Genomic DNA, 14,607 nt, shown 5'->3' with positions numbered 1-14,607 from the left:
ATGAGAATAACATGCTTTTGGATATTAACAGAGCTAAATGCAGGTCAGATGTGAGTTCACATCTCCAAATGTTTTACTGTTTCTTAACCCATTTAAAAATATTTTATCTATGTGGTATCATCTAGGTAGATATTCCTGAAGTCAACTTTACCAGGGCAGTGCTAGTGTCTTCTTATCCATTGGCACAAACTAAAATGTCTGAAGGTGCGTGTGAGTAATCATGCACATAGAATATATAAGATTACTATTTTGAAGTATAGATTTCATTATTCTCAATTGGTTTGAAGTTTTGGAGTTTTTTACTTCATTTCTTGCTTTCTAGCGTTGTCTGTGTTGGTGGAGATGGATCTGCCAGTGAAGTAGCCCACGCTTTGCTTCTTCGAGCCCAGAAGAACGCTGGCATGGAAATGGATGGCACCCTGACTCCTGTCCGAGCACAGCTTCCACTTGGTGTAATACCAGCAGGCAAGGAAGTGGCTGTGAATTTGCTAAAAGGAACCTCTGCTTCTAGTCCTATCTTTCCCTCTTTTACTTCCTAACCTAGATAGTGTAATGTAAGAGTGAAATGCACAGATTTTGAATTTGAAAGACCCATGCTTAGCATCTCCACTAGCAAATGTGACACTTGGACAAGTTATTTAATTTCTTTGAGCCTCATTTTTCTAATCTATAAAAGATAACATAATATTCACTTCATTAAAAGTTTATTGTAGTATTAAATTAGATGGTATAGGTGGAGGGTTTAATGAACAGTGAACCAATCAATAACTGGGATTATTAGCATTCTACCTTCCCATTTAAAGGTATAATGATCACACAGTCCCAGATATGAAATTTCAAAACAGGGCACTCCAGTCAAACTGCTTATAATTTCATATGAGGTAAAATATGGTAATCCCCATAACTGAAGTATAAACAGGTAACCTTGAAAACACCAAAATGATTTATTCTGACTGCTGTATCTCCAGCAACTAGGATAGAATAGAACATGACACAGTGAACACTCAATAATTAAGTTTATTAAGTGAATGAATGTAAAGATGTTAGAGAGTAAGTGACACTTGAATTAGGCCTAAAAATGGGTTGGGTAGGATTTGGCCTGTAAAAAAAGATGAGAATGAGTTCTTCTTTTGACTGCAAAAATATTGGGTCGTCGGAAAAGTCGTGACGCATTTTTGCAACAAAAAACATAGAAAAAATATGTCATGACTTTTCTGACAACCCAATAATAAATGTCAAGGCAAAACTCAGAAGTGTGGAGGAATAGAAAGAGGAACATTTGTTGGGTGATAATGTTGTCAAAATAGGCTCAAACTATTGTGGCTCCTGGATGTCACAGGAAGGCATCTAAATGTATCTGATAAACGGCAGGGAACAATGGGAGGTTTAGAGCAAGACAGCAACCTGCTAGGAGCCTGTTCTAGGAAGATTCATGATTAGGGGAAGGGGGCAGGAGAACCTGGAGGTCAGAGACAGGGAGAGCAGCTAGAGCAACACTGGGACCCAGAAAAGAGGGGATCCAGAAAAGAGGAAAACATCTTTTGCAAGTTTAGGATACACAAGTCATTCCTCCCAAACCATTGTTTAAACAAACAAGAGTGAAGGAAAATGATTATTTCTTTTCATTTTGAAAACATCACACATTATCTCTACAAGAAAAGCAGAAACAGTTATTCTTTCCTATGAAAATAGAAAATACATATGGTTGAAAAAAAATTCAACAGTTTATCCATTTGATGACGACATTTATTTAGTATGGATTTCCGTATATTTAGTATTGTTAATTAACAAAGAGCAAATGATACACAAATGCCTTTTTAGAGTAGAAAGAATTTCATACAAACAAGAATTTAAAAGGAGAGCAATGTTCATGTATATCTTGATAATTGTAAAACATATAGAGAAAAATCTGTGCTGCTCTTCAAGTACAACAGAACAAAATAACCTCAGCTCAGAAAGAAAAAAAAAAAGATGCCTTTGGGACTAGCCACTGTGACCTTTTGGTGTCATTTTAGTTGCTCTCTCTATAATGCACTGTGGATGTACTGAGGTCGCTGTTGCTTTTCATTAGTACTTACACTGCTGAGGTCACTGATTAACTGCCGGGCATCAAAAGGAGAAAGAAGGGTGTCCCCAAAGGGATGCATTTCACAAAGTGAATAGTTAGCTAGAAAAACAGGTGGCTATACTTATCTCCTTAATATGTAACTCAGATTTTCTAAAGGAATACCACTGAGTGTTATCATTGTTGTACTTCTTAAGCACATTTCTGATTTTTAAAGCACTTTCTAGACACAGTAGATATGTAGAAAGGTCATTTGAATACTTTTTGTTTAGAAAATACAGCCTGTTGCCAAAACTCTGGTCATCGCCCAGGAGTTTCGCTTATGGATTCCATCTAATAGGAGGAAGTAGTTATGTGCAGGGTGTATTTAACATCAGGATGCTAGCCAGCTGAGTGGCTCAGTTGGTTAAGAGCTCACTCAAGAGTGCGAGCTCTGAGCAACAGGGTGGCCGGTTTGATTCCCGGCCCGAGCTGAGCTGCTGCTGAGCTGCCAACAGGTGGCAGGATGGCTCAGCTAAAAGAAATTTTTTAAAAATAACAAAAAATAACATCAGGACTCTATGTCTACTCAGGGCTTTGACAAAGAATGAGAACAAGAGCTAGGCAGGAAGTTTTCAAGCTGAACACAAGACAATCTGCCTTTGAAGCCATTTGCCTCCTGGAGAGTGAGACCCAGAGGGAGAGCGCTTAGTGAATTACTACACTGAGCCAACAGACTAAGCTGCTGAATTATGGTCAGGATCAAATGGATCAGATGTGGAGAAGCCTATATTTGAACTGCTGGTTATTAGCAATGGTGTTTGTTGCTATGGGAACTGGTGCTAAGGAACTATATACAGAGAGATTCTGATTAAAGGGTGTGTGTTGGTGGGGGGAGAGGGCTAGGAGGGTAGGATAGAGGAAAAAGCCTGAGAGGACGTAAAAATAAAAAAAGCAATCCAGTTGTAAAACGACTCAATCCCTATACTGATGGCTGCAAACCATACATTCCTATAGAGTTCACATAAATAAATTCATGCTTTCCAATTAATTTGAAGAAAATAAAATGTTGCCAAGGGACTGTTAATGTCTATGATATTTCAGGCAAAGAACCAAAGTGTAGGTACAGTTTTCACGAGAATTTTAGATATGCTTGACTAGGAAGTCATTACATCACATTTATCTGTTTAGATGTGGGAGACATTAACGGCCTTATGAATATTCATGGTGTCTGGTTAATTAAGTTAATTGTTCTGCAGAAGTGCTTGCACTTCCAAGGACATTTTTTTTTTCCTTTTTTCTTTTTGCCTCTGTGGTTTCTGCCTGGTACTTCCACCAGCCATGCTTTGCATGACCTGCTACTTCTGTCCTTACTTTGTATTTGCTACATTTTGACAGGTCTGGGAAGGTGATGGTGAGCAAGTTGCTGGTAAAATTAAGAAAAATAAGTTTTCTGGCTAATTAAAATGTTTACCTAGAGGTAGAACATTTATAGCTTTTGTGAGAATGCTAAAATTACATAGTTGTTATTTATGTGAGCAGCATGTTCTTTTGGCATGTAGACATCTTTTCAGTTGGATCATATGTTGTTTTGGGAAATTGTACCCTATCTTTTAGAGGATCCAAGCAAAAATATAGCGCAATCTATAGTTTTATAATTTTACATCCACTTTCCTTAATGAACTTTTAAGTCTGGGTATAAAAAAACCATTCTTAAGGACTAAGGTACAGGTTAATCAGAGTGGAAGATGACTAACATAATTTTCTGATTTCTGGTCATGCCATCATCACTGCCAAGCTCAATGGAATTAAGAAAAATTTGCAAAGCCTGAGAAGACACAAAAAATAAAAGAAGTTATCTCTAGCATTCTAAAAGCATTTGTGCTTGCGCATGCTCAGCATACTTCAAACTCACGGAATAAACAGTCATCATTTTCTTGAGTCATGATATGTGCCATTCTCTATCGCACATGACATTACAAAGCTTTTTAATAGCTTTTCTAGAGAAATGCTTTTATGGCTTCTCCTAATTAACCATGGAGGAAATATGTTTCATGGAGTACTGTAATCCATTGATAATCCTAAATATCTCACTCTAATTATGTGGCTCCCTCCAAAACCTTTACCATAAATCTAACTGGGAAGCAAAATATATTGATTTGTTTCTTCTCCCTTCCCAACCCCAACCCATTCCAGATTAATTAGCAATTAGATGGCCAATGGGCAGGCTGTAGAGAGTTAAGAGATTATTAAAAAATCCTAGATATTTGCCTCCTGGGTAAAGATCCACTGAGTAACAGGTTTTGGGACCACTTGTTCGCAGACCTCGGGACACACACGAATTACCTTGACAATTAGCTAAAACGTGGATACCTCAGCCTTACTTCGAGACATTCTGATTCCATGATTTGTGGGTAAAACCCAAAAGTTTTTAACAAGGTCCCAGGTAATGTTGATGCTGCTGACCCCTGGGACCATGTATTCTAGAAGAGGACCTCTCTAAGTTACTATGCATACACATAACCTGAGGATCTTATAAAGTGCAGACTCTTGAGTCAGGTCTGGAGTGGGGCTGGAGAGTCACCATCTTAATAAGCACCCCGATATTGTCCTTACTGCTGCACTGTGAGCCATATTCTGAGGAAGAAGTGTCAGAGCATGACTTGCCATTTGGAAAATCAGTTGGAACCAGTTTACCAATTGGTTGAGGTGGATTTTTCTTCGCATTGGTATTACTAGAGACTTCGAAATCACTAACGTTTAGATATGTCCATTCCTAATGATGATGATTATTTTAATGACAGCCTTGGTTAATAATGTCTGACTTGTTTTGGCTTCTCCAGGTGAGCATCCCAAGCAGCATCAGTTCAAAGTGACATAAATTGAAGAGATTAACATTTGGCCACAGAGGAATATTCCTGATTAACAAACCCAGGGGACAAGCCTTTGCCTCGATAGCTGTAGTACACAACACATCCTTGTTTTCACAGCCCTCGGTTGTTACTGCATGTCTTTCTCATACTCTTTAATTCAAGAAAAATTGTAGCTTCTTTATTTTAAACCCTATTTACCTCCTAGGGATGGCAGAGGCTAGCTGATATTTTCTTCTTTGGAAGCAGGACTTTTCCACAAGATCTGAGACAAAAAATGAGTTCTTTTCTTCTGTAGGTGGGAAACATTTATGTGGCTCTTAAATTTTTTTTTTTGAAGATTTTATTGGGGAATTGGGGGAGGGGAACAGACAAGTTGCTGTTCTCTTGTTCTTCAGTCTAGTTGTGGAGGATGTCGCTTCACTGTCCCATGCTGGTATTGTGATCATTGCACTCTTCCAGGCTGAGGCAGATAGGTTGCCAGCCATTGGAATGGCAGCTCACGGCAGCTCTCGCTGGCTGCCAGCCAATCACGATAGCTCACAGCAGCCCACTGCAGCCCCACTGCAGCCTATGCCGTCACCAGTGACTCACAGCAGCCCAGCTCCAGGTCGAGCTGTTGTTCACCATCTGAGCTGTAGAGGGCCCAGGTCACTTGGCCCATGTGGGATTCGAACCAGCGGCCCTGCTGCTCAGAGCTCGCACTCCCAAGCCAACTCTTAACCAATGAGCCACTTGGCTGGCCCTTAAATTATTTTAATGATTATGAAAATCAGAAATCTATAGTATCTCAATACAGATTTTCATACCATGGCAAATACCATGGAATTAAATATTTTCTTTATCTAGGATACCATTTGTCAGATAATACAGAGGAATCTCCATTTGGATGAGAGCATAACTCTAAGAGTCATTAAATATATTTAAAGCCTGTCATTTGTAATTTGTAGTGATTTTGTACTTTTTCTTAGTTATTTGGATTTTAATATTTATGTACGTATTTACCTCTGTGTTCCAGAGACATCCTTCTGCTGCTGCTTCTTGTTTGGTATAGAAGTTGGAAGCCCATTTCTTAAAGTTGAATGGAGTAGACTTTGCTATAGCTAGTATTTTTTGGTAGAAAATAGAAATTCATGGTGGAAAAAGCTATGAACAAGGAAATGCTATAAACTATTTTCTAAAATGTTTAAGTTGTTAAGAAATTAAATAATGATTTGGTAACCATTTGATGTGCATCTAAGCTGTGAATGAAAAGTTATAAACATCCTTTAATTTTTCATCTGAACATTACATAGTGACACCTGTATAAAGGAAAGGAAATGGTTAATTTAAAACATATACTACAATGATTGTACATGTTTTAAAATTGATTTGGCAGGCTCTACTAACGTACTGGCACATTCTCTTCATGGAATCCCTCACGTGGTAACTGCAACTTTGCACATTATACTGGGTAAGAATCCTTTCAAAGAAGCTCTCGTGTTATAAGGAAGTTTTTATATTTATATAAGTCTACTTTATTTCTGTCAGACTTGCCTGAGGAAAGACAGAGTCTTTGTCTCTCAAAGCAGAGAAAAGTTTGACTAAAACCCAACAGTCAGTTAGACAACTCTTAACTATTTGGGCTGCCAATCTTTGCAGAATACAGGTGCTATAAAGAGCAGTAAATGAAGTTTTGCTATAATCTTGATAGAAAAAAAATATTGTAATATTTAAGACCACAACTTTATAACCAGATCAATAAAATCCATGCATACTATTTAAGTATATCAGATACTGTTGTGTGACTGTACCACGATTCTAGGGATAGGATTATATTATTAAAAGAGAAAAGTGCAAGATAACATTTTTCAGCCAGTGTACATCCACTAGATTTTTTTATTATCCCTATTGATTGAAAGCATATAAACTCAGATAAATGCAATGCAAAACTGTTCAATCTGAGTTTACTTTGCACATGTACTTCAACTTCACTTCCTTAACCATGCTTTATATGAAATAGTAGTAAGCTGCAAAATTTACTGCATTGTGTTTTTCCCCCTAGTACCTGAAAAAGTTATAAATGGCTATTTCAGTGGTTGTAGGTAAAGAGAGATGAAGACAAAGCAAGGATATTCATTATGACATAAAGTAGCTTGAAATCTTCTATAAATAAATATGTTCTTTTGTGTTTGCCATCTTGACAATTGGCCTGACTGCATTCACTGGTTGACTAATATTCAATATAATATTCAAGGGCATCTACAACCAGTCGATGTCTGCACCTTCAGCACCACTGGCAAGCTTCTTCGCTTTGGCTTCTCAGCCATGTTTGGCTTTGGTGGAAGAACTTTGGCTCTGGCAGAAAAACATCGATGGATGTCCCCTAACCAACGGAGGGATTTTGCTGTAATTAAGGCACTGGCACAACTTGAGTAAGTCTTTTTTCTCTTAAACCAAAAAATTGCATATCCCACAGTCGATGACTCTTAATGACAAATTTTATTATATTTTAGGCCAGAGGACTGTGAAATATCATTTTTGCCATTTAACAGTTCTCAGGATTTACAACAAAGGTAGGTAAAAAGCTCAAAGTAATATATACACCTCTATCTTTCTTTAAAGCATAAAAAGTTTGATATAAACAATTGATTAGACTTGTGATCTTTGGTTGTTTTTCTAGCATACTAGTGAAGAATATAGAATCACGGAGTCTTACAGATTCTATTAGGCCATGTAATTTGGTTTCTGTCTTCAGGAATAACCTTTAATTCCATCCATCCATCCATCCATCCATCCATCCATCCATCCATCCATCCATCTATCCATCCATTCAACAGCTGTTTATTGAATGCCTACTCTCTGCAGGCACTTTGGATACAGCAGTGAGCCAAAAAACAAACAAAACCCTTAGTTTCTGCACTCATGAGAGTGACAAGTCTAGTGTAGAACACAAATATTAATCACAGTCACACAAAGGAAGTGCTCCAGTCTTAAAAAAAAAAAAAGAAAACCATTTTTCATGGATGATACTAACTTTAAATGAGTCAATACAATACAATGTAGTAAAAGAATTGTTCGTGTATTTTTACTTACTGTCTAAGCAAATAGTTAATATATGTAATGTTGGATTCTATAATTTCCTCATACTGAATGGATGCTATTTTGTGTGATTTTTTTTCCTAGTTTCTTTGTTTTGTTTTCTTCCTTTTAGGAGGGCACAGGGATCTCCCAAATCTGGTGAGTCTAAAAGCACCCCTTGAGAACTGAGCCAGGCTCCATTGACGTTGTGCTCTGGTGAGGAGAAGTAACCGATTCCTTCCATTACCTTTAGACTGTGATGATCAGTGGCAGACAATCCGGGGCCAGTTTCTGAATGTCAGCATTATGGCAATTCCTTGCCTGTGTTCAGTGGCCCCTAGAGGTTTGGCACCTAATACCAGGTTAGTAAGCATTTTTGTTGAATCATTGATACTTTTCTATGAACTAAAATTTTCTTGACAAATACTCTTCCTAACTCTTGGCTAGCTAGAATATTATGAAGAGGTTTTCTCATCTTGACTGTATACTATTAGGGATTTTGAGGGGTTTGTCATCTGAGTAGGTTAAAAGCAACTGTTAAACTGGAAAAATTATCAGACAATCACTGATTTTTTTTTAATATCACTGAGGCTAAAATATTTCTTGGGCTTTACTGACATGATTTTATTATGTTATTTTACATCTACTTTGCTTACTTTATTTATGTTTGTCTACCAGTTGTTGAGAACATTGTATTTAATTCTGGAATTTCTTATGAGTGTCTCCGCTTTCCAACTTTAGTGCAGACATAAATATTCTTAGCATGAAAAGCATGTGTGTGTGTATATTTGATACCTTGAATCAAAGGAAACATTTCAGTTATACTTAGTGAGTAGTGGTGCATATGAATCTACTGCCCACATTTTCTGTAAAATATCATAAGGTATTTTATATATTGTTTTATCCATCAGATATATTCCATTTTTTGCACATTCTTTTCAAGTGCATGTCCATTATTGGTCTGAAAATATTTCTCTCCCATCCTGTAGGGCATAGAAGAAAGGATCATGAATTTTGTTTAATATAGTCAAATCTAGATTTTCCCTGGAGGTGGAATAAAAGAATGACTTATGTACTTTGGCAATGTATAACATTATTTTAATGATTAGTTTCAACTTCCCTGGAAAATATTTAACCAGAATGATTAACATCTAGCAAAAGGGATTGGTCTTAATTTTTTTCCTTGGCAATTGACATGAAGGTAATAAATAAGGAAATATCCGAAGTTAGAGAAGAAAAAGCTATATTTATGCCAGGCACATAAGGTGTTCTAATTAATAGTAAATATTGAAAAGTTGAACATAAAATGCTTTTTCATGGTTATGAGTAAAAATTAAGCAATTTAGAGAAATAAAGGATGCACAAAACACTACCCTGAACAGTTTGGTACTGTTTATTTTCATTTGAGAAATGGCATGATAGGTCAAAGGAGCATGGAACCCTGAGAATTAAAAGCTCTGGTGCCAGTGGTTATTTTTTCCCTGGGTGCCTTTGAACAAATCACTTAAACTTGGGAACTTCTTTTTCCTTCTACATAAACTGAGTGAATGATAGATAATCTTCAAGGTCCCTTACATCCCTAACCTGAGCTTCCATAAGATTTAAAGAGCTCTTTTTATTTTATTTTTTTATTTTGTTGATGTTATTTTTGGAATTAGCTTTATATTTGCACTGAAATTGAGCTAGAAGTCATTTGCATGTATTTCTGCAAACTGCCTTCTAAAGCTTGATACGTTTGTGAGTGGCTTTTTGGGCACTAAACCACACACTAAATTTGCAGTCTCTTATATTGAACTGAACAGTAATGCAAGATTAAAATGCTTGGTCATTTAACTGAACATGTGTGGCGGCAGTTGTTCATTTTATGTCACCCATCCCAGGGCCGCTTTGATTTAGTTTCCTGTGTCACTTAGTCTTGACCATAAATAAATATTTAAGTCAACTTGAGACTTTAGAATATGTTGAACAATTTGTTATACTGCTTGAACATATTAAGTATTTCACAACACATCTTTAAAAAAACATGTTTCACATTTAGAATCTTTAAGTAAATGTACTGGATTTTAAATTATGTCAATATATGGATAGGATACATGATGGTTTATGTTATAAAAAGCCCTTAACATAAGAGCTTGCTGAGAAGGAAGCCAATTGTTTAGTAAAACCAACTTGAAAGGCTGCGTTATTTAAAAGTAACACACAAGATATGATTTAAGAATTTTAAGTAAATTTAATATGATTTGTCTATCTTGTCTAAAACTTCTAATGAGCATATTTGTTAGAAGAATTGATATAGAATCATTTCTGATGTAATCTCTTAAACTTAATGTCAAATACAGATATTTAATTTCAGGTTAAATAATGGCAGTATGGCTCTTATAATTGCACGAAACACTTCTCGACCAGAATTTATAAAACACCTGAGAAGATACGCCAGTGTTAAAAATCAGGTATAGTAAACTCTTTTCATTACTTATGTGCAAAGCTATTAATCATGGATAGAAATATGCTGCAAGATTTGACATGAAGTCCTGCCTCATAAGAAGCCTTTATTTTCTTCTGTTTTTTATTTTCTTTGTTTTTCAACCTGTGTTTCCTCCAAATTTTGAAAAGCATCCACCAGTACTAATACAGACTGGCCTTTTTTGAGCTCTGGGTTGGTGGATATATACATTTATTTTGTTTGTTTTTGCACAAAGATAAAATAGAAAATTTAGTGTTGTATTGAAGTGTGATGTAAATTAAGGCTAATGTACTCGGGCTCTTCTTCAGAATGAAAAAATAGTGAAATCTGAGATTTTTTAGCCTTATTATTTCTATGGCAGCACCTTTAGAATTTTCCTGCTATTTATTTACAGATCTACCTCCATTGATTGAAACAGAGTTGCAGATAAGTATTTAAAAATACATCACCTGTATGCAGATATTATTTATTTTATTCCAAACTAAAATGGGTGGTGATGTTTGTGGATATAGGAAGACAGACAAACATAGATAGATGATAGATAAAATATTTCCACTGAAGGGATTTGTTCTAAAGAGAATCAGTAACTATCACAAGCCAAATTCTTTTGGCAGATATTTTGACTCAGTTAATAGGAAACTTACCCTGGAACTATGGGAATTTCTGAAATTGTGAGTCTTGAAGTACATCGGCATGGTTGTGAAACCCTGAACTCTCACACCTAGGTATAAAATTGAGCCAAGCTGTGGCTGGGAGGGAACCCTTGGGAGGAGGGGCAGAGTAAATGCAGACAGTGAGCAGCAGCTGAATCTTGTTACATACATGGCCATTACAAGGCTCTCAGCTTTGCCTCCTTACGATTTTCAACTTTCCTTCGCAGCCTTCATGAAGTTTCGGTTCTCTTCTGATTACATTTTTTTGCAATCAATGTGTATTGAGCAACCAACTGAAATGTTTAAGAAATTATATCATAAAAATTAGATATAGTCCCACTCTGCTTAAATATAAATCTCTAAAGAGACAAAGTAGACAAAAGCAAATAAAAAGTAGATTGTGAGCCTAAGTAATAACTCTATGTATGTTTGGGGAAATACAGTGATTTATTGATTGTTTGATGGAATGATATGCCTTTCCAGGTGTTACTGAACTTTTTTTTATGTACTGAACTTCTAAAGATTAAAACCAACTTGATTATTTTTCTTAATCCAAAACCAGTACATGTTCAATGATTGGTTTTTTTTGTTTGTTTTTTGTTTTGTTTTGTCACAAAATAGAAACAGGCAAACAGTATAAAAAGCACTCAAAATTCCATATTCCAGAGATAATCAGTGTCATTATTTGGTATAAATTTTTTTCTAATTATTTTCTATTAAAAAAGTCAGAAGTTAAATTAATATTAACCTTAATGTACATACCCTGATAAGTTGTATATTTATTTTTGGGAGGCATCGCCCTCCCTAAAGTTATTTATAGAAGGTCTCTTTTGGAATTGCCTAAGGGAAAAATTTCTAAGACAAATTTTTGTAGACATCCTTTTTTTAATATGAATTTAAAAGTATCAGATGCTTAATGTAAAATGAAGACAAAGACATAGTGAATGTAATTCTATTTCTTTAGGAAAACAATTGTTTTTAAAAATGAGATTATGTTATGTAAGATATAATCTTTTTCCATGTACTCTACCAGTCATGTCTTTCTTTTGATGCAAGAAACCAGTGTGTGTATGTGTGTGTATGTATGTATGTGTGTGTGTGTGTGTGTGTGTGTGTATGTATGTGTGTGTGTGTGTGTGTGTGTGTGTGTGTGTGGTGTGGCCCATTAGGCTTAACTTTGATAGACTCAACTCTTTCCAAAAATTAAAGTCCATGCTATTGCTCTGTAATTTTTTGTGAATTCTAAAATGTTTTGCATAATGGTGTAAGTTAAGAATAATTAGATTTGACTCCCATGGTGACTACTTTCAAGGAAAATTAATTTGATATACTATTTGTTAAAAAAAATTATAGACACACACATATATATGTGTGTGTGTATGTGGTCACGTTCCTTCATGGTGACATTTAAAAAAAATGTAAATTTATATAAATTATGTATTATTATAAAGAGCAGGTAAATGTAGGATTATATAATCTATTGTCTAAATAGTAGTTCTGGCATCCAGGAGGGAAAATGTGGCACTTCAGCCAAAGGAGACCAATAATCCTGGTCCCTGAACCATCTTTATCAGGCTGAACTGAATGTTCCTATATAGTAACAATTGTAGGATGAATTGAAAACTATCATTTGTGGCATGACTTGCCTTCTCCATCTCTGTGTAAAATAGAAAGTAAAAATCACCCTTCAAGTCGTTTCAGCTCCATCCTATATCGGGCCTCCATTGTCACTGTCTATACATTTCTACATTCGCTCTGACCAGTATTTTTGGTATGGAGCGTATGAGCTTAAAACCCTTAAATGTGTTTCCCCAAGGATTTGTTTGCTGCCCTCTTCTCTTGACACCTTCTCCCGGGTAATCTCATGCCCCCCTGTTGTTTGAGCTACTCTCTGAGTGTTGCACGCTTCCAGGAGTCTACCTTCTCTTCTGACCTGCAGGACCACTATGTCCTCCTGTGTGCTGAGAAAGTTGTGCCACTCACTGGCATCTTAAGTCCAGCGTGTCCATGGCTGACCTTGCCATCTTTTTCCCAAGCACCTCTCTACCCATCCTGGAGTTACTCTGAGTTCTTCTCTCTTCCTCATTCCTCACAGCCTGTCCACCAAGCAGTTCTGTTGGTTCTGCTCTTAAATGTTTCTGAAATTTCTCCCTCACCTTACTTTAAATCTAATTCCTTCTCACTCACAGTAGCTTCCCTGTGGTCTTCCTTTGCTCTGGTCTTGTCCTCTACACTTCCTTCCAAAGGGATGTTTTTCTAAACCACGCATCTGACTTCTCAGTTCTTCAATGCCTTTCTCATTGTCATCAGGATAATATCTAATTTCCATGGCATGTGTTACGTGGCCCTTTGTATTCTGGCCTTTGCCTGTTGCAGCCTCACCTCTTGCTCTCCTCTCCCAGACTGCCTGTGTTTTTGTCCTAGTCTTAGTTTTCTACAGCTGCCACAACACATATTACAGACTGGGTGACTTAAACACAGAAACTTATTCTTTTCACAATTCTGAATGCTCGAAGTCCAAGAAGGTGTATAAGGTGTGCTTTCTCCTGAGGCCTCTCTTCTTGGCTGGCAGATGGCACCTTCTGGCTGTGTCCTCCTATGGTCTTTCCTCTGTGCGTGCACATCCCTGTATCTCTGTGTGTCCCAGTTTCCTCTTATAAGAACGCCAGTCATATTGATTTAGGGTCTACCCGAAAGACCTCATTTTCACTTAATCACCTCTTTAAAGACTATCTGCAAATATAGTTACATTCTGAGGTACTGGGGGGTTAGGACTTCAACATTTGAATTTTTTTTTAGGGGGAGGGGATACAATTCAGCCTATAACATTCTATGTCTATTTAAAAAAATTAAGTACAAGGATTTATATATTCTCTAAAATATGTGCCAAAATACCAGTATTGCAATCGATATTACAATATGTTAAATTTTTTGTAGTTGCCTTACCATGACATAGTTCTGTACTTTACAGCTGCTGTGTCTTCACTCCAGAACTTCTTCCCTTCTCCTCTGGGCTAACTCTCCTGTGTTCTTTAAGATTCAGTTCAAATGGGCTCACCCAATATCCTGAGCCTCTTTGCCTCATTTCCATTATTTCATTTAACTCTGTTTATACCATCATGGCACTTATATGTAGCACAATTCTGTTTACTTCTCTTCCTCATGCTCCAGATACACCCTCACACATTATATTAAGCTTTTGGCTCCCTAAAGTATCATCTAACAATATCTGTGGCTTCAGAGGTAATAAATTTGCATAGATGGATGGAGTTTCATTTTGTGATATAAACACATGAAAACTGATGATTTAAGATAGAGACTTACTGGTGGGAGCCATCAATTATTGATATTGCTTAGCTTGCAGTGATATCGCTCCGTTCTCTGACTCTTTCGTCACAGCGTTCTTTCTGTGTGTGTGTCTATCGTCACATGGCGTCCTCCTCTCTTATAAGGACACCAGTCTTTTTGGATTAGGGCCCACCCGAATGACCTCATCTTAACTTGGTTACATCTGCA

At 36.6% G+C, this 14,607-nt stretch overlaps 1 protein-coding gene across 2 annotated transcripts in view; it reads left to right on the top strand.

The window, feature by feature from the left end:
• CERKL (CERK like autophagy regulator) overlaps positions 1-14,607 on the top strand; it is a 113,637-nt gene that overhangs the window by 96,575 nt on the left and 2,455 nt on the right. For both annotated transcript variants that reach the window (XM_019661185.1, XM_019661184.1), the window contains 7 exons: positions 323-465; positions 6,293-6,367; positions 7,151-7,328; positions 7,410-7,469; positions 8,108-8,133; positions 8,228-8,336; positions 10,328-10,424. In XM_019661185.1, the coding sequence (XP_019516730.1) occupies positions 323-465; positions 6,293-6,367; positions 7,151-7,328; positions 7,410-7,469; positions 8,108-8,133; positions 8,228-8,336; positions 10,328-10,424 (688 nt within the window). The remainder of the gene's footprint in view (positions 1-322; positions 466-6,292; positions 6,368-7,150; positions 7,329-7,409; positions 7,470-8,107; positions 8,134-8,227; positions 8,337-10,327; positions 10,425-14,607) is intronic.

The sequence above is a fragment of the Hipposideros armiger genome, unplaced genomic scaffold, assembly GCF_001890085.2.
Source record: "Hipposideros armiger isolate ML-2016 unplaced genomic scaffold, ASM189008v1 scaffold_338, whole genome shotgun sequence".
Taxonomy (NCBI): Eukaryota; Metazoa; Chordata; class Mammalia; order Chiroptera; family Hipposideridae; genus Hipposideros; species Hipposideros armiger.
Note: the sequence above shows the minus strand (reverse complement) of the source record. Positions and strands in the feature narration are given on the sequence as shown.